We start from the raw sequence: 23272 nt of genomic DNA on the forward strand, positions 1-23272 counted from the left end.
AAAAAAATAAAAATTACTACAGTAATAAAAAGTTACTAAACGACCAAACAGTACCAGATTACCATTCTAGCACACATTTTTTTTTTCCAGTGTAATTGTCTATAAAAAACTATTTTCTTAACAGTCTACATTTATTCAACAGCTATAATATCACATTCAACTTTTAAAGACGTTACATATTTCTTAATGATTAATAATTTATTCTCAACTACCATTTTTATACAACTTCATATAACACAATAACCTTGCACTAGCGCGAAAAAATATCTACGATTCCATTGGCGTACACACGAAGCACAACACCATTTGGTTCATCGGACGGTTCGCCGCTCGATTGTGATTATTACCATCCCCATTGTCGACCCTCGTCCACTGTTGTCCACGATCCACAAATTGGTTCTGTAATCCTCCCGCGCTTCCGAATCCAGGACCACCCGAGCGAGAGATTTGCGGATTTTCGTACACGTCATTTAGGCCACCTATCGGTTGACTGTACTTTAACGGCATCTCGTAGTCATTTTCATTCATAGACCGTCTCTTTCTCTCGAAACTGCCTGCTAATTTAGCGATGAAAAATCTACTTTTTGCATTCAATCTTTTATTTACTGGTATCTAAGCACAGAAAAAAAAAGTTTTTTTTTGCTACACCTTTTAAAAATTACTTTCAATAAAAAAAAAAGAAAACCTCAAGTTTTTGAAAGACTGTAAGTAAGCATTAAAAATTTTTTCGTAGCTTTATATGACTTTCAAAATTTTGAAAGACTAGGAGTTTTTTGTTACTATGTACAAGCATCTCGAATTTTTAGTTACCTCAGCGCAATCCAAAGTTACAAGCACTAACGAAACGACGAATAAAGAACAAAGCACCAACCACGTTCTCGTCATGTCTGCTTTGCGCGAAACAAGAAGACACTAATGGATCTGGAGCGACTTTATGTACATTAAAACTTTTTTCAATTCCGTAATCGTGTGTCCGACAAGCAAAACATCAGATAACTGTACATGCTTTATTTACGTGAACTGTCGAACTCTCTCATATTTTTACAAAGATATCGATTTACGCATGCAACTTTTTTCTTCTCTCGCAGCGAATCAAAACCACAACTCGCTCGCATGTGAATTTATCAGAATCTCAATTAACAGCTGCAATTTGAGTTACAAAACGTGAACACGCAGTGTCACTTTCTCTCGAGCTCCCGTGCGTCCCATCGTTTTTATTCATGCGACAAACAACGGCTACCCTTGACACTTCAAGTCCTCATTCGGCTTTAATTAATACCCCATACAATAACACTTTATGGTCGCGAACTCGTTAATTGCACGGTTTCACGGCAAGGGGAAGGGGAGCCACAGTTGCCTCATCCGTTTTTAGAATTCACGCGTATAATGCACCGGCTCTTGTGCGTGCGTTTTCCCTACGCTCGCGCGCGTCGCGACGGTAATTACGCGATCGCTAGCGTTGCGCACTTGGTATTGACGCGCCTAAGTGTGCGCGAGAGTGCTCGGTTTTATCGCGAAAGAAAGCAGAGCGAGTCACTTTTTTTTTCATGACTCGTTTTTTTCTTTTCAGTGCTAATATGCGGAAACGACGGGAGAATGGGCGCTTTTCTTATTCGGCTTTTCGATTTGATTGACGTGGGAAAATATACAGGGTGTACAGCGATGATCTTAATCTCAAACACAATAGTGCGGGGAGCAACGTGAAACTAAACGACGGCAAACAATATTTCCATACGAATGGGAGTCATGAATTTTTTTTTTTTTTTTTTTTTTAATGGTAAAAAATTTTAGTTCGTCATTTCGCAATTTACTCGCGCGCTCCTCACCCTGATGCGTAAGAGTGTATATCCCGCTCGAGATACGCGCGCTTTTGCCATATACGTCTCATTGAATAGGAGCGTTCTGTTTTTATTTCAGAAAAGTTGCGAATTTCGAAATGTAGAGTTACTTAACTTATATCGTAAGAAAGTTACATTAAAAGGAAAATTTTTCTAGTATCACATTGAAAGCCATTCGCGTTCACGCGCACGTTTACATATATATATCAGTACGTCAACTGTACTTTTATGAACTGCACGTAATGTATTTTTGTAGAGTTTTTAGTTTCAAGTATCGTCAATACACTATTATTACTTCAAACGAGACATATTATGTGACATTCGTTCGAATTGCACACAAATATTCAATGCACACACACGAAGTGATAAATGGCACTGTTTATAAGAAGGAAAAGATTGTTACATGTGAAAACTAACTGCGACAGTATTGAGACACTGATGGTTAGCACAATTTTTGCTCCAGATTTTAGTCATTTTTGACGTACCGTAGCGAAAATTCATGTATTCATCTCTCTACCCTTTATGACATTTTTTTTTGCTATTATTTATTTTACCTTCCTTGATTTCTTGTCTTATAAGTTTTGGTATCACTCAATCTCCTACTTTTCCATTCCTCCATTAACTACTCACTTTGTCGGCTTTTTATATATTATTCCCCTTAGTTCTTCCCAAAGGCAAACATACGACCAACTGTTTTGTGTATTTTTAAAACTTGTCAAAAGTATTACCTGCTCTTATTTGAATGCTGCTGTAGCATAATTTTTGTAGAGCAGAGCCCTGTATACTTTTTATTACAATTTTTATCTCAACTGTATACTTTCAGTTTTTTTTTCCACAAATTGTACTGATTATCACACCTTGCACGTCAGGTAGCTGCCCTTTTTTTCTTAAAAACCATTCTCAGAGATATTTGTATTGGTTTGTTTTGTTTAGGATAATCCACCTTCTTTTGAAACGCTCCTTTTTTCCTTTTCTATTTGTTAACATCAGGATTAGGATTTTAACCAACAAAAGTGTTATAAACTTAGAATTCTCCATTTATTTTTTGTACAATTTTTTCTTCGTAGTTCTATTAGACTACGTTTATAAAATCTTAAAAGTGATTAAGCAAAATGACGTTGCACTATTTTTTTTTGAAAAATTTTAGTTTAATTTCATAACAATGACAATCCAAGAATTGATCATCAAGTACAAAATTTTATTTTGCCAGTGAGATTGAAAATAATAATTTTCCGACAATTTTAATGATGAAAAAATAAAAAATTTTAAACTAATATTTCAAAACATTCAACTCTCGAATTTCGACTGTTTAGTCTCTCACAAAAAAATATTTCATCGAAATATAATGAGCGAGTATCTGGTTACTGTCCAATCCATGTTAAATGACAGGTAAAAATGGGTAAAAAGTGTGGACTACTTCCGTTATTTTCCCTATTTTCTACATCAGTTCATAATCTTACAATAATGTTTGTATTAGCAGCTCCAATAAAATACGATGCGCTAATAAAGAAATCAAAGACCCTCGTACGAAAGTTTGATTCTTTAACAAAAATTACGAGACATGAAAAAAAAAGAAAGGGAAGGAGGGGAGAGAAAGGCAAAGCGAAGTAACGATCGAGTTGAGAACCGCTTCAACAATACCTCATTGGATCTGATGCACATGACGGGGAACGCGTTTTGCGTTAACTCTCCTCCTCCCGACCTCTTTTTTGAATCCGGGAGCTTTTGTCGTCCGCATGGGGTATATGTTACAAGTACATATACCTGACTTTCCGCAACGCTGCTCGAAATCAGCATAATAAGGTTGTGATTGTTTTGTAATGGGAGGCTCGTGATTAAAGGACTATTTGGGGACTAGCTCTAGCGTTTCCGAACATTATTTTCATCCGCAACATTACTGATTGAAGAACGATATTCAAAGGTTTTTTTTTCAAGTTCTTACCTTAAATGATGTGCAGTTAATGCGTGACCTATTAGATTGTTTCTTATTTTATGAGCGTTTTTTTGCAATATTTTCAAAGAAAAAGTTTTACCCACAAATAGCCTTTCACATCGGTGTTGCATTAACTATAATCGTTACGAGAAAAGAAACTTTAAATAATGTGTATATGAAAGTTCATTACTTACGTAAAAAAAGTTCTTAATAACTTTTCGATTTTGCTTGGTTTTAAAATTTTTTATTCAACAATTCACCGTACAAAATTTTTTACGTTGTCAGTATCAGCTTTGTGGGAGAAAAAAAAAAAAAATTAAAAATACACAAAAATATATATACTTTTATAAGAGAGCGAATCCGGATCTCCAACGTACATCCTCAAAGCAAAGTGCAGCGCCTTGAGCCCTTCCTTTTTCAACCCAAACCAATCCGTTTATCGGCCTCGACAGAACCACCTATAAGCCGACTTACTTATGTACTTTAACTATTAAAGTAGCGGCAAAATTATCTGTAAAGCCGAACGAGCAACTTGGACATCTTTTTATAAAAATATATTACCACCTTCTATGTTTACATTCATGCGGGTAAATATAGTATTCACCTGTCGGTATAAGCATCAGATAAAGTATTGAAAAAAAAACAAAAAAAAAAAAAACTAAAATCAATAATCATAAAAACGAATGCAATAACCTCCCTCGAACTGCGTTAAAATCTGCATAAGGCTATAACCGCAGCCTCGTGAAAATACCTTTTTCCTTTTACGATTTTTCGCCCTCTTCTCTCCTCATACTTTTCACTTTTTCTCTCCCCCCCCCCTCCCTCTTCTCCTAAACCTCGAACTCCTCGCAGTAACAAATTCCCATAGCAACTCGCATAGCAACGTACATACAGAGCAAAAAGCGACTTTGGTCCCGGCGCATCATCATCGATGCGTTTGTTCTTAAATCTCTCGCTGAAACTTGAAAGCTGTTTGTTCGTTCGAGCGCGAGCAATGCGATCTATACGTGAAATTATTCAATGAGCTGGTTTTTCGCGCGCCCCATTATTGATTTCATTTTTATTTCACACGCAGTTATTATTTATTAGCTGAAACTTTTTTTTATAGTACAACGAAAATTTGTGTACGATCTGTAATAATAAAAAATTACAGTTTGTATTTCATAGCGCATATTTTGCATGGGCCATCCATATTACTCGTACGGATACTTAGAGAATGTAATCTACAATTTTTTTATTTGACATAAACACGTAGTTCTTCTTATTAAACTTTACCTAAAACTTCAAAAACGTACATTTTCGTAGCATCTAATTTTTTTACATTCATTGCAATGTCCAAAAAAACAAAAGTCATTTTATGGCACGAAAAAAATACAGTCTTGCACGTTGCATGAGATTATATTTTTTTATCGGTAAAATGTATCGACCACACAAAATACACCATTTCATCACGGAAAAGTACAACCGAACCACCACACCACCGCTACTATACCGCATGATGCAGTGGTGCAGTCAACATCACGGTGCACTGGGTTATAACGAAGGATTTCACCCCTCCAAAATACAAACACACTCACACTACTCCGCCGGGAGGGAGAATTGCGTGAAAATGAGTAGTAATTGTTTGAGGGCACGTGCAGCGGCGGTCGACCGCTGCGGTGGGTTGTTTCGGGGGGCGTCGCGTGGCAGCTCCATTGCTCTTTCGACTCGCGTTTTTGATTGTAAGATATACGTTTGCTTTCCTTTCTTCCACTGTTGCAGGTATACATACTAATCTATAACGATTCTATTCGGGTTTCTCGGGCACGAATACTTGAAGTGAAAACGAGCACTGGATTTATGGCGCTAAGCCGATTTTGTTTTTGCGCAACAGCTCGTACAAGGTTTTTAGTAAATACACGCCTGAGATTTATTTGGATGTTAAACGCGAGCATATGAGTTTGAGAAAAAAATCGGTGCACCGATGCACGCGATTTTTTATTTTTATTTTGTGGAGTATCGGGGATAACAACTATAAAAGTGTCGTTTTTACCCCACAATGATTGATCGTAGGATATTTTAAAATCGGGAATTTTGTATTTTTTTATCGAATCATACGAAGGGTTATCTATTTTTTTCGTGAAGATCAGATTTCACAAAATTGTTAAAAAAAAATTTCAAAATTAGATATCCAATTCAACGATTTCACTTTAACACTTAAGGAGGTTCTGGAGGATCATTAAAAGGGACGAGGAAGAGGGAGTCCCCGTTACCACGCACCCCCTCTTGCACCCAACAATATCAATATTTTACTTACGTTTGACGTTGGCATTGTTTAAAATGCACTATAACATATCTCAAAATTTTTCTTACTGAATTATTAAACAATAATTAATTCGAAGGTAGATTTTTTTCAATATCTTTTCGTTTTAAAAAAATTTTTGAACTTGTAAATGTCAAAATTGAGGTTACGTCCTATAAGAGCCTATGTTAATCACAATTTTCATTTCCATAATTCTTTTAAAAATGATCTAGAAAAAATATTGAAAAAATTCATAGAAATTATACGTATCCTAGACTATTTGAAAAACTTAATATTATTATGATCTCTGCATTTTATTATTACTCCCAAACTTCCTTAAAACGAGAAGTTGATTGAGCGCGTCAGAAAAAATTTGGCGAGGGATTACGTACAAAACAACGAAAAGCTTGTTAAGTGCAAAACCAACTCGCGTCCAAGTTTGAGCGACGCGCAAAAACAAGCTCAGGTAAATTTTGTCGACGCCGACGCGCCACGTGTCTCTACCCCTTCCTCTTCTTGTATGTGTTTAGAAATTCGCGCCCAAAAGTGTTTCGAAGCTCTGCGCGCTTTCCCAGCGTATAATGCAGTGTGGGAAATTAGTGTGACAATTTCGAAAACAAGTCTTGACACTCGAGAAAGCCGGGCTCGAATAACTTTGGAAATCTCCGAAAGTTCGGGCGTGCAGACGCGAAAAGAAGGATATTTGAATAGCCAGTGCTTGAGAAAGCACTTGGATTAGTTGACTTTGAGTTTGGGTAATGAAAATTTTAATTTTAATTAATTTTTTAAGAATCAAAGCAAATTAAGTATTTTTCAACTTAATTGTAAAAAACAAGTAAAAAAATTGACTGAATTGGTTGGATAAAAAACGGTTGATTTTGTGAAACAAAGTAAGCTTGCGTCTAAAAATAAGGCAGGATTGCTGTATTTGTGACCAGAGCGGCAGGAGTAGTTATAACACTTTTAATTAATATTCTACACTAAAAAAGGTAGTTTTTTTGGACATTTGTAGACAAGTTTTGTATTCGTCATATAAATATTGCATAAGCCAGTATATAAAAAATTACTATAGTAGATGAAAAAAAAATTGTTTTCATTTCAACCATTGTTAGGATATTTAAAAAATTTATTATCTTCCAAAACTTATTTTGGTCGAAGATCTAAAAGTTGTACATGAAATTTGGCTGTTAGTTACAAATTTTTTGTGTTTGACATGAATAGTTGATATTTTCACTGTTTTAGGTCTTTTTTTTATTTTCAGTATCCATTCGATTTCTGAGAGAAAACAGTACCACAGAGAAAAATTATGTTGCAATAAAATCTGTAATTGAAGATACACTAGTATTAAACAATTGATATTTCGTTTTTTCAAGTTTACATTCCTAGTGCTAATATTTTTTTTCATTGACAAAACCTTTTTCAATGCTAATTTCCGGTTCTTATATAGAAATGAAGGAAGACACGAAATTCAACTTAACTATGTTTGAATTATTTAAGGAAGTATGGAAACTTAGTTACACTTTTAGCAGCGCTCCTTTTAACAGTAAAACATCTGATATTCTGATACTTGTTATCACTACAAATTTTTCCAAGAAAATAGTTCTAGTTATCTCAAAGTCAACAGAGCTGAGCACAAAAAATGGTATTGTTCAAAGTTTAATATAAATTATACCGATAAAAAATAAAATTATAATTTAGATCATATTTAAAATGATAAATACACATCACGCAAACTCAGCCCTTTTTGTTTAGTCACTAGAGGCCATACTAAAAAATTTTCCACAAAAGTGCAGCCATGTTTTTTGTATATACGTTTTTAAATTTCTCCGTAATCGGCTTATTACCGTGTTTTGCATTAATAATGACAATTTCGCGGTACAAAGAGACGCAGAGCGGATTAATTACACTCACAATCGGCTCGTTTCGACGCACCGTAAAATATCAAAGCGAAAATTTTCGATTTCACGTAGGTACTTTTTTTTTGCGAATGGCGCGTTTCTAAAGATCAAAGCGATTCCCTTGGGGTGGGCCTTAATGTGCATCGATATTGCGTCCATACCTTGGCTGTGGACGCAATAACGTTTTACAAGCTAAATAAGCACGCAACTGCAGTCATTTGAATAATTAATATTCATGCTGGCAATAATAATGAACGAGGCATCCGATTATAGTTGCATATCTGTAGATTAATCGAAAATTTCGTCGAGTGCAGTCGTAAATGATACGTGGTTAGTTAATATGAAGGAATAAATATTACCAATTCTATCATTTAAAAAAGTTGTAATAAACTTTCCCATCGCTTTAGGTGAAACGTTAACTTTTTTCATAAAATTTTTTAATGAATAGTAAATTTTACAGTAATTTCTGGGTAATTTTTTCATAATCGTAAAATTGTAACTCCTATAGGTGTATGTTTTACCGTGAATGTACAGAAATTTTTTCTCTGATTAAGGAAAAAATTGATGAAATAAATCAATGAAACGTTGATAATATAGATACTCTGTGAAACAACTTATAGGTTCCTAATGTGATAAGTATCCATATTATCGACAGATTATTGACGTTTGACGACATATTCAAAAAGAAAATAAATAACCGTATTTTTGTGGAAAAAAGTAAAGTTTGTTTTAATACTTAAAAAAATATGACAATGAAGCCACAGCAAAAAGTATTAAAGTTAAAATTTTTCCGAAATTACTGCATACAAAAAAAAAAAAAAAAAGTTTTGTAATTTGTTAGAGAAAAAAAAATAAATTACCAAACCAACAATTGTATATCTCAATTGCTCTTGATCGTAAGAAAATAAATCTCAGTCTACGAAGAATTCGCCAACTAGCGCAAAAAAAAAAAAACAAAAAAAAAACAAAAACAAAACAAAACAAAAAAAATCAACAAAGTCGGGACGGAAAAGCATTTCAGCCGCTTAACAGCGGGTTCTCGTTTCACGCTCGAACGACGACGAGAGCTTCAAACTCAATAGCTCACCGTCTCCCTATTTCTTCTGCTGGCGTACAGAAAAGTTGAAGCTCAACGGCGACGCCGGGGACGAGTGTCGTGTTACCCTCTGCGACGAATGAAATTATTGTCTCGCGAAGTTGGTCGTTGTACCCACACAGCGCGCCAACTAGAATTACTCCTCGGCGACGTGGGTCTCGAGTTTGCTGAACACCTTTTCTACGACCATACGTACGCGATGATTTTTTCTTTTTTTTTTTTTCTTTTTTGCCTCTCGGTTTACGCTGCTGGATTTCATGCAACTCATGCTCTGGTTGCAGCTCGACGACTCTTTCAAAGGGATCCGCGTTCCGCTTATAACGCCGTAGTCGTAGGGTTCAGGTATTATCGAGTACACATACGCAATCGAGATCTCGTGCTCGTACACTCTCGCCAGTGCGAGGATATATTGGGAAATGGGAAAATCAGATGCGGATCACTTTCGTTGTACTTGAGCTTTTTGAGATTCCTAATTAAGGAGATTCGTGCCTAGTCAGATTGAGTACTAATGAGGCGAAATTGACAGGTATTTAACTAGATCATCATGCATTTTTCCAGCATTTTTTGTTGTGATGATTTTACGACCGACAAAGGAAAAATGCAAAAACCGAAACACATACTCTTGTGACAAGCTTTAGTTTTCTGTCTTTATTTTCAGAGAAAAAAAAAAAAAAAAAAAAAAATGACTACGGTGTACCACGGTAATCGAAAACTGACGCAAGAAATCTCGAGCAATTTGGAAGATTATTACTTAAAAAATATTGATATAATCGACCATTATCAAAAGATACTCATCAAAATGTGAACAGGTAAGTTATCGGTCTATGATAAATGTATTTAAAAAAAGGATTGTCTGCTGTGGAGCACGACGTATTTTTATGAGATTGGATTACAAAAAAAGTTTTCTACACAATAACTCGATGCAAAATTGTGTGTAGACATCAACAAGTTATTAACATATGATGACGTATTAAAAAATACAGTTATTGCACAATTTCTTATTTTTATGTTCCCATGGTTATAATTTTTTTAAATTAAATATCAAGTTCTAAAACTTTTCATAATACATGTACAAAAACCAAGACGTTTCAGAGAATATTTTCAAGTTTATTCACAGTATTTTATCTAGAAACTTTAGTTAAACAGTAGTAAGTTTAAAAATCGTATTAATTCAATGATCAATTGAATAGAGAGTCTTCGTAAGGATCGTTTACTGTTTAAGTTGGTAAAAATTTTTTTGTTTAACCGATTAAATTTATGTGAAAAGTTTTTTTTAATTTCTTTTTCGATAAGTGTCACAAAATATTTCGAAATAATTGTACTGTATTTAACATTAAAACTTTACTTTGAACAATGTGTACAATGAACAGTAAATTATGTTGAGGAACCAAATAAAATTTTATAGGTTGTTGTTGAATTTATCACTTACCACTGGGTAAACTTTTAGGCAATGACTTTTTATTACGTTCTCACCGAAAGTGATTTATCTCGATAAAGATCTTATCGTAATAAACAAATACTAAGAGCTAATAATAGAAAAACTCAGCTCCTCTACATCAAATGTCGTGTACTTTGACGTGTATAGAGAGTCTCAACTAATAAATAACTAAAAAAAAAAGATATCATATCCATCTAAGAAAGTACAATTTTTGAACCAACGAAATTATGCAATAAACTTACTTAAAAAATTTTTCAACTCAGACCACTGTGTACTAGGTTTAATGAACCATCGACACTATAACGCGACAAAAGTAAAAATCGAAGGTACCCAGAGTAATATCTTTTGATTCCTCTTTTCAAAAGTGCTAAGCTCATGTGTTAATTTTTTGAAAAGACAAAACTTTATTTCTGTTGTAAAGGAGTATCGCTAAATATAGTATTTAGATCAGCCAAATTTATCACATTGCTTAAGCTTTTAAAGACAACGCATAATCATTTTACGGGCCTACAACTTATTATGTTTTTTAACTGATACAAATGGCTCGTAAATATTTTAAAACCTGTAAGTCAATAGCCACAGTTGGTACACTGATTTTCTAAATTCCTACAGAAAAACTCCAAAATCACAGTCAGTCCACAGTTTGTGAAAATATCAATTCACTCGACTAAGAATATGTTAAAGGATATAAAGCGTTAAATTAAATTCGTCGGGCTGATGAATTATTATAGTACGTGTACCCATACATAGGTGTTCGATCAATCGCTCAAACGTGTACCAAACTATATAAGACGCAACTAACCTGCTATCTAGTTTTGCTCCAAGAAAAAGAAGTGGATACTTCATCTATACTTCAATATTTTTAGTATTAACCATATTACGTTTATTCATGCATATGTGCAAGGATTATCTACCTACAAAACTTTATGGTCAAGATGTTAACCTTAACGTGATATACCTTCAAGCTAGAAAGCAGCCACCCACGGAGGTCTAAAAAGATATATTATCAAAATCAAGCAAGGGGTCTTACAGGAACAGAGGCCAAAGGGTTGCTGGACGTAAGTGCACCCACAGGACTCAAGATGAAGACAACGACGACGATACCAAGGACGGTAGTGCATGGAGCCAGCGTTAATCGAATCGTATCAATAGCTTGTGCGCTGTACCGGTGCATTAACATCGCAGTGTCTTTGATCTCGAGGAACGCGTGCACATGCAGGTGGGCTTTTGGCCCCTACGATCGATGCTTATGAGATTCAGAACCTAACCTCTTTTGCTCTCTCTCTCTCTCTTTACCTATATGATGTTCCTTCACTTGGCTCTTTAGCCCGTACAGACTTACGTGGGAAGAGATGGAGGGAAAGCGTATGGTTAACGATTGACAACGCCTTTGACTGACTTGAGATGTCAGGAGGGTGGTAGAGAAACGACGCTTCTTGCCTAAATAGGCCATAGCTTTCCACACCTTTTAGCTGATACTCAATGCATACCGAAGTAGTGGCGTCAATTTTATTTTAGGATGTTTTACGGTAGCACAATGCGAGAATTTTCGGCACTCATTGATATTATTTCAGTGGCATTCGTGTTTAAACATGAACAAGTGTTTCTTTCTTTGTACCAAAACTTTAAACTTAGATATTTCAAATTACACGGGTTTGAATTTGTATTATAATTTGGTTTTTAAATCATTTATTAATCTGGTGCATGTAAGAGTTGCTTCTGGATAATAATTTTTACAATACAATACAAGCTTACATTACTTTAATATTAAGTTAATAAAGAAAGTAACCTCGAAAGTAACGATTGAACGCATAACTACGAAAACTGAAAAATAATAAATAAATGTATGAGTTTTATAACAAACCTATGATAAATAAGTTCATCAGTTATCGACAGCTCTGATTACGACGAACATGATAAGAAAAGAAAAAAAAAAAATTTATGCACCAACATTGGCTTTTTTTTATTTCCAGTTAAAAGATACAATTAAATATTTATCAATTCACGTTAACACTCAAGCTTTGAAGTGACAGAACAAAAAAATTCAATGCTACAGACGAAAATAAGCATGTGTCGACAGTAAAGTGTATATCCTCGCCCAGACAAGACACATCGTACTCTAGAACGAAATTGGTGACATTGTTTCAACATACAAAAGAAATTCTTTTTTTCTCTCACAACGATCGAGAAACGTGAAATTTGTCAATTCGCGTAGATATAAATATCATAGTCGCGAACGATAATGATCGGATACCCATTTATTGCAACACAATGTGTCAATACATATAGCTTATTGATAAATAATTTTATCTTTTCGTTCTTGTGTACACACTATACGTCTCATCGGAGTTCCAATTGACTCGGCAGCACTGACAATTCATCGGGTGGACAATTAACGCAAGTACAGTTTTCATTGAGTAAAAAGTGCGTACGGAAGTTCATAGAAATGGAGGAGTTGACATTCGGTTGGATAGATTACACCGTATTTTCGAGTTTACTCGGTGTCAGCATTATCATTGGGATTTACTTTGGATTCTTCAGTAAACAAGACACGGTGCACGAATATATTTACGCTGGGAAAACTATGTCATACCTTCCCGTCGCCATCAGTGGGCTGTCGAGGTAATGTGATTTTTACTGCATTTTATAAAGTTGACAGTATGTATTTTGAAACTAGAAGGGAAAATGTCTTCGTTGTGAAAGAATCATATATTGAATACATGAATATGATGACATGAAATTAAATACTGATGGTTAGGATGTCGAAACTGTTTAACAACCTTTTTCATCTTACTTTCTTTGTTTGATATATTTTTCTAATCTGAAGGATCAAAATTAAGCAAAATTATGAATATATGTTAAAAAATTTTCGGAATATGGTGCAAAGAAAATTGCACTATGCAAATAAAAGTATTAAAAACTCAGTTGGGGTTAAATACAGGCAATTACAATATCTTCTTGACAGTAATTCCGCGCCACTATCAAAAATATATATGTCCAACTGTACATTAATTCAATGCTAATAGACTATCAGTTGGTACAAAGAGAGTTTTTTTGCTAGCATAATCTGAAATTTTTAAAAATAATGCATGTTCATGACCGTGGAAGTCCATGTCATGATCCATTAAATTTCAATTCAAGTAATCATAAAATTTCATGTAGTTTAGGATAAAAACAAAAAAGTAAATTAATCACAACGATATCCTTGGCTTCTTTTCTTCAGCTTTTTATCCGGAATAACATACTTGGGCTTCACAACCGAGATCTACCTTTACGGATCTCAGTACGTCACAGAAATAATCGGAGCAATAATAGCCAGCTTCCTGGCGACCCATCTCGTACTACCGGTTTTCTTCAAGCTGCAGCTACTCACTGTCACTGAATATTTGGAGCTGCGCTTTTCCAAAGCCGTGCGAAAATTATGCTCCGTCACATACGTTGTCGTACTGATAATCTACTGCTCGATCATTATTTATGCACCGGCTATTGCTTTCTCACAGCTTACCGGCATAGAATTACACCTGCTGACCCTGGTTATCTGTACAATCTGTATTTTTTACACGAGTCTGGTAAGTATTGCAGCTCATTTTTTTCTTTTTCCTCCATTCGAGCCATATATCTTACATTTAAATTTGGGAAAAACCTTTTTGAATCATTGATTTAAAAGAATTTTTTTCGACACGATCAACACAGTTTTATTCACTTTATTCACCACCCCAATTGTCAATAACCAAGTATGAAAATGTATTATCTAGTACAATTTTAAAATAAAAAATAGTGCAGACAGAATGAGAGAAGAAAAAAGATACAAGATAACTTAAAGTGATATTACGTTTATTTTGACGTCCATATCTTAATTCGTCTCCCGACAACGTTATTTTCAAATCGATTCTCACTCTTCCTCAAAGAGCACTAAAACTATTATCTTCGGTTAAGATAACAAATCTCTGTAGATAAGTGTAGACTCGTAAATAAATATTGTATAGAACTAAGACCCGCACAAAATATACAACAATCATATCTGAAATGTAACTAATATTTTTTCAAGGGCGGAGTAAAAGCTGTGGTATGGACGGACACATTCCAATTCATATTTACTTTTGTAGGTTTCGTTTCTATATTAATTATAGGGGTAATGAAAGTAGGAGGGTTCTCGAATATTTGGAACGCTTCGAAGGAAGGTGGACGTATCATTATTTTCAAGTGAGGAGAATTTACATTAAGCTTTCGTGGCAAATGGTACAGAGTAAAATTATACGTAATTTTTTTTTTTCTTAGCATGAATCCAAGTATTTACGAAAGATCCACTTTTTTTACTGTGTTGTCGTCAGTGATCACTTTATACTTGGGATCTCTTGGAGTTTCTCAAAAGCACGTGCAAAAATTACTGACAATTCACGAGGAAAAAGAAGCAAGAAAGTAATAAATATATTAAATAAATGTATATTTGGAATTACATATTGATTTCAGAAATATATCCGATTATTTTAATCAATAAAAATTTTGTAGAGCATTATGGGCCATTACTCTCGGCAGTGTTACAATTAGAATGATGTGCATTGTTGTTGGTCTGACCATGTACACCAGGTACCACGGCTGTGATCCTATAAAAACTGGGGTACGTACGTATCATTACAATATTTTTTATTATCTAGTTTTTTTTTTTTTTTTTTTTTGTCAAGCCAGAACTGCTTGTTTAAACGTAACTTTCAAATAATAGTAGTAATAGAACTGTTCGATGCAATTTCCAGAAACTAGAACGCTCAGATCAATTGCTGCCTTACTTCGTGATGGATATTGCTGGAACCATACCAGGTTTGCCGGGAATTTTTTTGGCGGGTCTCATCAGTTCGGGACTTGCTACCTTGAGTGCCGTCCTAAACACGCTTGCAAGTATGATTTACGACGATTTCTTAAAGCTATGGCTACCAGATAGGTATCACGGGGAAAAGATGGCCGCTTTTCTCATGAAGGTAGGATACACGTGGACTCTTTGATAACATTTAGACAGTGCACATTTTACTATAGTACATTTTTTACAAATAGATCATTACTGTGTTGATCGGCATTGTAGCAATAGCCCTAGTATTTGTAGCTGAAAGGATGGGCACGATATTCGAAATATCGAGCAGCTTCGGTGGTATATTTGGAGGACCATTTTTGGGCCTCTTCTTAGCTGGAATGGTGTTTCCCTGGATCGGAAAAAAGGGCGCCTTGGCAGGTGGCTACGTATCCATCATTGTCATGATGTGGATCGTTTGGGGTACCAAGTGGCACGTAATGAACCACAGAATTCGTTACCAGCCCCTACCTACTACGTCGGACACATGTTCCACAAACGAAACTTTGAATATTGCCACGATGACACCTTCGTTACCTTTGAGTCCGGAAGATGAACCTTGGTCCATATTTTATATCTCTATTCTTCATTACTCGTTAATAGGAACTGCAATAACCATCATTATTGGTCTAATAGTAAGTTACTTTACGGGTGAGATGGATTTGTCAAAGGTTAATCCAGACTACATATCACCGGTTATGCAGAGGTATGGCTTGATTACTTTGTACTAAATATTAATAATGATTTGAAACGAATTTTCATCTCACAATAACGAACTAAATTGATATGAACCAATGTCATTGCAGAGTTTTACCAAAGAAAGAATACTTGAAAGTGCCACTTCAGGTTTTCCATAGTAATGAGGAGAAAAATAAAAAAACGTGTGATGATGAAGATACGAAAGTTGCGATGAAGGAGTAAAATTACCAAGAAGAGATTCCAAATGACGTGATTTATATTCTTAAGAGGAAAAAGCATAAGCTTATGGTATTTGTTCAGTATTAAATTTTTATTATTGCGCGAGTAACGCAAAATCATTAAGACAATAAGTGTTCACCACGTGAATAGCTTCAATTCGACGACATAATATTTACGAAGCAAATATCATTAAAACATTGAGACTACAAAGACGTGATGAATTAAATTACTCTTTGTGAAGCAGTTCTGAAAAGTTCTTGTGAAGCTGTTCTAGTTTTTGTATTAAAACATACTCATCAACTTGGGTTTTCTTTTTTAGTTTTCTCAATAAAACGACGACACCGATTTTCGATTAAAATTCACTCAACATGTAACCTTAACAATCTCCATTCAGCAGTTCTACGAATTTCCTATTTTATGGATTCACGATGTTGTTTGATGATGTTGAAACATCTCATTACTCAATCGTACTTGTGACATCAAGACATTAGAACGAGACTTTACAAACACCACACAAGGATACATGAAAACACAATGCACCACCTCACTTACAAAATCGCAGCTCACTCATGTAATGCACAGTACGTGCGACGCCGACAATTTCGCATTCTCACAAGAACATGTAACTGTAATGCCAGATAGAAGGCGAGGGGGGATTGCTTGCTTGCGACATTCACACATCAAATCTATTTTTACTCCAATTATTACCTTTTGAAAATTACTCCTCAAGACACAACTCCACGGAAAGAAAAGAGTAAGGCTGTACCTCGGCCAAACTTTCTCTTTCACTAGCCACATTATGTTCTAGTAAGTATAGTGTACGTGAAAACCGCGAATATAAGCAGAGGCGAATCGACCGTGATGTCTTTTTTTTCAACAAACGCGTTATGCTCAGAAAACGTGAGAAAGGTCGCTCTCTCGGTATACAGGCTTGGCTTGAAGGTCAGTCAAACCTACACACAAAAGAGCGAAAGATACAGAGTGTTACCCATACCTTCGGATTTTACAGCAAGATACAGCCCTTTAATTATAAAAAATAAATTTAAAAAAAAACTACACCGACTATTGTCTTACTTTACATGGTTCTCGCACACATCTGAATTAAAGGCCGTCTCTCTCGTGTGCGGTTATTTATCGATCGTTACATTAATTGTTTCACCTGTATCGTTATAACTCTCGACTTCCAGGTAAAAGAAACAAGCAAACGTACAGCTGCTAGACAAGTATAAATGGCGAATTAGCATGGCAACGAATTTCCAAGGAAATAGCTGGCGTTTTGTGCGATAAATATTCCCAACGACTTGGCCATTGACACATGGACTGCGCGCGGCGTTGTGGTGGCTTACTTATCGACTAGGAGATTTCACTTTGCAATTGACAAATGACGCGATAGGCGAGATAATCGCTGCCAGAGAGAGAGAAATTTTCAGTATTTCGAATACAGATGGGATAGAAAGTCGGACTTTGAAGCAAAGCATCGACGCGTGAGATTCGGAGTTGCGTATGCGTATGCACAACGCGTTCCCAAAGCTGTGTGCGCTGGTAGCTCCGTATAATCGATTGCCATCTAATTTACATACCGGCAAAGGGAAGGAGAAACTTTTGAAGCCAATAATTGTTGATTAGGCATTTGGATAAACCAGGACTCTGTTTAAGCATTGTTAACTGCCTCAAATTGCAATTAATGAATGTATAAAAGGGGACGAGAGATAGAGTTAGATGGTCACTTTGAGAGAGAGAGAGAGAGCAACGAGCTCATCGAAAGCTCTCCAAGAATTCGATACGCTGTGTTAAGTAGACTTGACTGAAAGTACGTTATCTCTGGAATTAATACTAAAGTAAAAATTGTTGGTTATCGACTCGTTAGTTTGTTTTGCTTGACAGATTTTGCGTAAGTCTAGTGTTGTGTAATGATAAGCACATATTTTAATATTTTGACATGGAATGGTACGAGAAATTTATCGATTTAACATTTTGGACAATGTTTCTATTGTCCAATCGTTACGTTTCTTTGGACTGCATTTTTTACTACAAATCAGTAATTTTAATTACAGCAATATACCAAACTGGACTCTATGAAAAACTAGTAACTTAATGTTTATCGTTTAAGTTTTAGAAATTAGAAAATAGAAATATAGAAAAGTATAAGATATTTTTTTTTATATCCATAAATTTTAAAATACAGTATTAGTTGAATAAACTCATTTTACTGTTTCATAGAAAATGTTTCTTGATTACATATTAAATTACATACGTACGATTCTATTACAGCTTAATTACTATTGCGTACTGCAAAACTTTTCAACAATCTTAATTTTCAATTTTTTTTTATTTTTACATTTTTATGAATGAACCCCCTTATATCTGATGCATCTTAAGGAATTTAAATGGAAAAAAAATAGGCAAAAGTGTGGAAATATAATTACATTCGTAAAAACTAATAAGAATTTGGAGTAAATCTGAGATTAAAGTTTTTCATGTGTATTATAAATATTCTATCAAACTTTCTCATTTCAAAAAAAAATTTTTTTTTTAATGCTTCATATTTTTGTTTTAACTTTAATTTGATAATCACGCTTCATCCAGAAGATATAAAAATCATATTTAAAAAAAAAAAAAAAAAAATTTGCTCTCGTAATACCCACAATGCAGCACCCAACCATCAAATCGTTCCCTAATGAGGTAGAAATCATCACCGAACAACGATCACATAATCATGCACACACATAAACCCTGAGATAAACCCTCTTGAGCGAAATACAATCCAACAAGTAAACTCTCCACCGCAAACCCAGACTCTAGAACCAGCTCGTATTTTATGGCCACGAGTCCGTAGGTGTCGATCGTATCGATCGGATTCCCTTTCGAGAAAAAAAAAAAAAAAGAAAAAGAAAAAAAAACCCACTGAATTAACAATCACACTCGCTTGCTGCAGTCCAAAACAATGAAAAAAAAAAAGCACCCATAAGCTCTACTCGCTCGCGCGCAAGCTTTTACCCTCCAGATATGTGTGCAAGGGGGGCTCAAAAGAGAGAGAGAGAGAGAGAGAGAGGAAGGCAATCAAAGCGTCATTTGTAATTAATTAAAAGCCAATATAAGCCAGCGCGCATGCTGATTGGGTGTGCACCCATACGAACTCGTCTACCGCTGCTGTTGTTGTTGCACGGAAAGAGAGAGGCAAAGGCAAACGATAATAGGAGATTATTAGCGTAAGTTGTTTTTTTGTTCGTTTTAGCAGAGCTTGCCGGATCGAGCTATACAGCGACTGGTTTTTTTTTGCTTCCTCACTTTCTTCAAAGATTTGCTGATTAATACGCGTATAGTGATTGTTGGAAAAATGATCTAATCGTTTTTAAGGGTTTTGAAATTTATGAAAATACATTAAAATAAAAAAATAAAATTTTTCGTTTCAATATTATTTTTTGGATAGATTGTTTATAAACGTCAATTGTTATGGTTTGCTCTGATCTTCAACTTTACAAATAAGCATTTAACAAAATTAAAAAAAAAAAATCAATTTAGGATTTGTTACTACTTATATTAACACCGTTATTATCAAGGAAAAACAGATTGAGTCAAAAACATTTTTCAGACTAGATACAAAAGCTCTGCAATTTTACAGACAAAAACCTTAAGCAAATGAGATACAAAAAATTTGAAAAAAAAATAAAAATAAAAAAAAACTATAAAAATCACCACCAGCTAAAAATTATAATTGCACAAGTAATATCTTACATTCATGCAAAACAGTACTCAACTAGCCACTGCATGACGTTTCAAGCAACAACCACCATCACCACTAACTTTTCTCAAGAGAGGGATTCGCGCTCCCAGTTCGTATGCATCGTCAGCCAGCTATCGTATGATCCTCTTTTATCTCTTTCTCTCTTCCTCGCGACTCATTCAGAGAATATCTCGCATAAGAGGAAAGAAGAAGAAGAAGTAAAGTACAACTGCGAAAGAGCGAGATGTTGATGTAGAGGAAGAGAGAGAGAGAGAGAGAGAGAGAGGGACAGTCATTTCACTCTAAGCTCTCGAATTTAGAGTCTTACGTCGTCGCTCTATAACCCTATGCGCCTCGCTTTATAGCCTGGCATATAGTCATGTGGCATACACACATGCGCGTATAGCTCTAAATTAGGGAGGGTCGAGAAAAGGGTAAAGTACAGTCGAAAGAGAGGAATGGGCCAGCTCGGGGTATACATCTCAGGAATTTCTGAAGCCCAGTAGCAGCGTCGTTGTCTCATTGAAGGAAATTTTCAAGTTTCACGGCGATATTCGCGCTCGCGCGCGCGCGAGGATATAAACGGACGAGCGTAAAACGCCAGAGCGAGTTTGTCTGGCGTTCTATGAGCGATGTCGCTGTAAAGCCCGCACACGCGTCCCGTAATTTCCACCTCGGGAGAGCAGTTTACTGCCTCCTCGGGGTAGCTGCGAATTTATTTTACAATGAGAGAAAGGAGGGATGCGGCGGTGCGAGAGACGGACGAGTGGGTTTTCGAGAGTATTTTTCTTTTTTTATCTTTCACGTGGAAACGGTTGCTCGCTTGCAGCTAAATACCGCTCGCGAGATTCAAGGGGTTGGTAGTAGTTCATGTTGTGCGAGGGTAAAAATTTTTAAGAAGAGGAGGGGTAAGGGGCTCTCGTTTGTTTTGTTAGTGAATATTTGAGAATATGCTATAGACCATTTATATCTTTCAGTTAGTTAACTCAAGTTTTTGTTATTTTACGCGATTAGTTGATGAAAATGTCCTTTGCTTTGTTGAATCAGACATTCGAGTTAACTTTAAAAAAATTTCATTTACATTTTCTTTTAAAGACAAAAAAATACAACCAAAGTCAGGCACAACAGATAAAATAATAATTTTCTTTTTTAATTATGTTTAGGTTCTTGTTTCAGACTTTCGTCCAGTTACCAATCTTTAAAGGAGAGTATAAATAATGAAATTACAGTATGTATATCGTATAGTAGTCAAACGTACATCCATCTTATCCATGAAATGTATAATTTGAGTTAGAGCACCCTGTAATAATATCCATCAGACTGGGATGATCAAGTTTTTTGAGGAAAACTTTACAAAAAGCTGTACGAAAGACTCTTACATTAGAAGAAAAAAAAAAAAAAAAAAAAAAATATGATTATGGAGGTTAAGGATTTAGGATACGTATGAATCCTGTATTGAGTATACGCGGAATCAAAATACCATGCTTATACTATTATTTTACTGATAATGTATTTTGCGAGGTATTTTGAGTGAATTTCACAAAACGTCAATATAGAGACACTAGAAAAAAAGACATTTTGGGATTAACCAACTGAATTTTAATGTTTTGTATTTTTTATAGAGATGTTTTCAAGTCTATTAGCATTACTTTCGAAATCCCTTGAACCAAACATTTACCTAATAACAACCAATCACTACAGATGCATTTTAGTTGATACAAGCGTCCTCGAGTTGAAAACCAAATATTACGTGAGCGGCTAATTTTACATTACATGTACGCCAAACCAGTTAATATTATTATACACTTGACTTCCGCACTGCGTCGCACGCGCGAAAGATTAAGTAATACAGTCTCGATCATCTCATTGATGAGAAGATGCAGTACCGACGCAAATTACACGTTAAAGTGGCAATTTTGGGAGCAGATCTCTATTTTTGCGCAAGTACGCTATTGGGTTGCATAAGAGTTTTTCAATGTTTCATTTTTACGTCAATCGAAAGAAAGAAAGAAAAAAAGAAAAAATAAAAAATAAAAAGTGTTTAGCGTCGCTAATTTAGCCGCCATCAGCTGAGAGACGATAAAAACGCTGAGGGCGTCGTTATACACAACCGTGTAATAATAAAGAGCCGTACTCCCTCGTAAAATGCTAAACAACGATGTTGTTGTTGTTCCGTCTTTTTATGATCCATTTTTTTTCTTTTTCTATACCCTACTTGTTTGAGAGTTTATTACCTACTTGTTACAGCAAAGTGATTGAATCGTTTAGCAAAAGTGTGCGAACCGTTCTGAGTGATTAAATTTCTAAATCAAATTACCTCTATTGTTACTCTCCACCACGACACTGACTGTCCCCATTCTTTGCTTTAAATAATCGACGCAATTAGTTTTAATCCGTCCACGGACGATAATTCGTCAATTCAGGTGATTTTCACAAATTGAGACTCTTTTATTTCAGAACAAACCAAATGCCTCGCTCCGGAGAGAGTTTCTAAGAGAAAAATCTTCACCGCTAATGAGCATGTGCTTCTTAACAGATCAAAGTTTGCGTTGTATTTTTCAATACAAACACAAGAGTTACGGCAGTTTCTGTCATACTCTCAGTTCTCACGTATATGTATTTGGGTAGATAATACCTAAAGTGACACCAACTTTTTTTTTTTGGCTGTTCTATTAACACAATGCAAACTCACACATGGAACTCGAAACAACGGAAAATGGAGACAACGAGTTGAAGTTTAGTTTCAGTTTCTGAGATCCTAAAACTGAGTCTCCAAGATAATTCGATGTGTACTTGTGAAAAGTATTATTTGGCCAAAGCCAAATATTTGATGGAAATCGTGTGAATAAAAATACTTCGTGTCTATAGAGTTATTCAATTATTCAATCGACCAAACAATCCCCCCAACGAGGAAGGATTTTCCAGTAACGATACCTGATTCACAAAAAATTACAAGTAAAGAATCCAAATGACGGAAATGATTTTCCGTGACATGTATGAAAAAAAAAAAAAAAAAAAAAAAAAAAATTAAACTACAGCACCCGCAAAGCCTCAAGTAATCATCAGCTCAGCCGGCTGACATGCATCTCAACTCTCGAAAGAGGGAGAGAAAAAAAAATACGCCCGCAGGCGACTCGCCAAGACTCGCTGTGATGAGATGTATATAGCTGGGAGAGGTCGGACTATACCGCAGGCGCCCCTGCTACAATGTACGCGCTTCTTGTGCACGACACGTTGCGGACTGGACCGTGATCTTGACGCGGTTAACTGCTATGGCCTGAGGCTGAGCTGCTTTTAAATCTTGTG

At 35.4% G+C, this 23272-nt stretch overlaps 3 protein-coding genes across 3 annotated transcripts in view; 1 reads left to right on the forward strand and 2 right to left on the reverse strand.

Annotated features, from left to right (window-relative positions):
* Positions 1–23272, reverse strand: part of qin (tudor domain-containing protein qin) — a 264240-nt gene that overhangs the window by 164494 nt on the left and 76474 nt on the right. The gene's annotated exons all lie outside the window — the stretch shown is intronic.
* Positions 180–957, reverse strand: LOC106640922 (uncharacterized). The gene is made up of 2 exons (XM_014355105.2): positions 811–957; positions 180–612 (listed from the first exon to the last, which is right to left on the reverse strand). The coding sequence occupies exons 1-2, from the start codon at positions 883–885 to the stop codon at positions 268–270; spliced, it is 420 nt and encodes a 139-aa protein (XP_014210591.2). The 5' UTR covers positions 886–957; the 3' UTR covers positions 180–267.
* On the forward strand, positions 12931–16411 carry LOC106646327 (sodium-coupled monocarboxylate transporter 2-like). Its single transcript, XM_089597678.1, has 8 exons — positions 12931–13106; positions 13708–14053; positions 14533–14687; positions 14763–14903; positions 14994–15102; positions 15236–15457; positions 15531–16030; positions 16131–16411. The coding sequence occupies exons 1-8, from the start codon at positions 12931–12933 to the stop codon at positions 16243–16245; spliced, it is 1764 nt and encodes a 587-aa protein (XP_089453804.1). The 3' UTR covers positions 16246–16411.

The sequence above is a fragment of the Copidosoma floridanum genome, unplaced genomic scaffold, assembly GCF_036245765.1.
Source record: "Copidosoma floridanum isolate Cflo_tuat_1 unplaced genomic scaffold, Cflo_Japanese_pri ptg000035l, whole genome shotgun sequence".
NCBI lineage: Eukaryota > Metazoa > Arthropoda > Insecta > Hymenoptera > Encyrtidae > Copidosoma > Copidosoma floridanum.

Bases quoted from the DNA above. Each gene is read 5' to 3' on its own strand.
- LOC106640922 (XM_014355105.2), bottom strand. From the start codon at position 885: ATGACGAGAACGTGGTTGGTGCTTTGTTCTTTATTCGTCGTTTCGTTA. The intron at 613-810 runs GTAACTAAAAAT...TTCTGTGCTTAG, and splicing joins TAACTTTGGATTGCGCTGAG to ATACCAGTAAATAAAAGATT.
- LOC106646327 (XM_089597678.1), top strand. From the start codon at position 12,931: ATGGAGGAGTTGACATTCGGTTGGATAGATTACACCGTATTTTCGAGT. The intron at 15,458-15,530 runs GTAGGATACACG...TTTTACAAATAG, and splicing joins TGGCCGCTTTTCTCATGAAG to ATCATTACTGTGTTGATCGG. The intron at 16,031-16,130 runs GTATGGCTTGAT...ATGTCATTGCAG, and splicing joins ATATCACCGGTTATGCAGAG to AGTTTTACCAAAGAAAGAAT.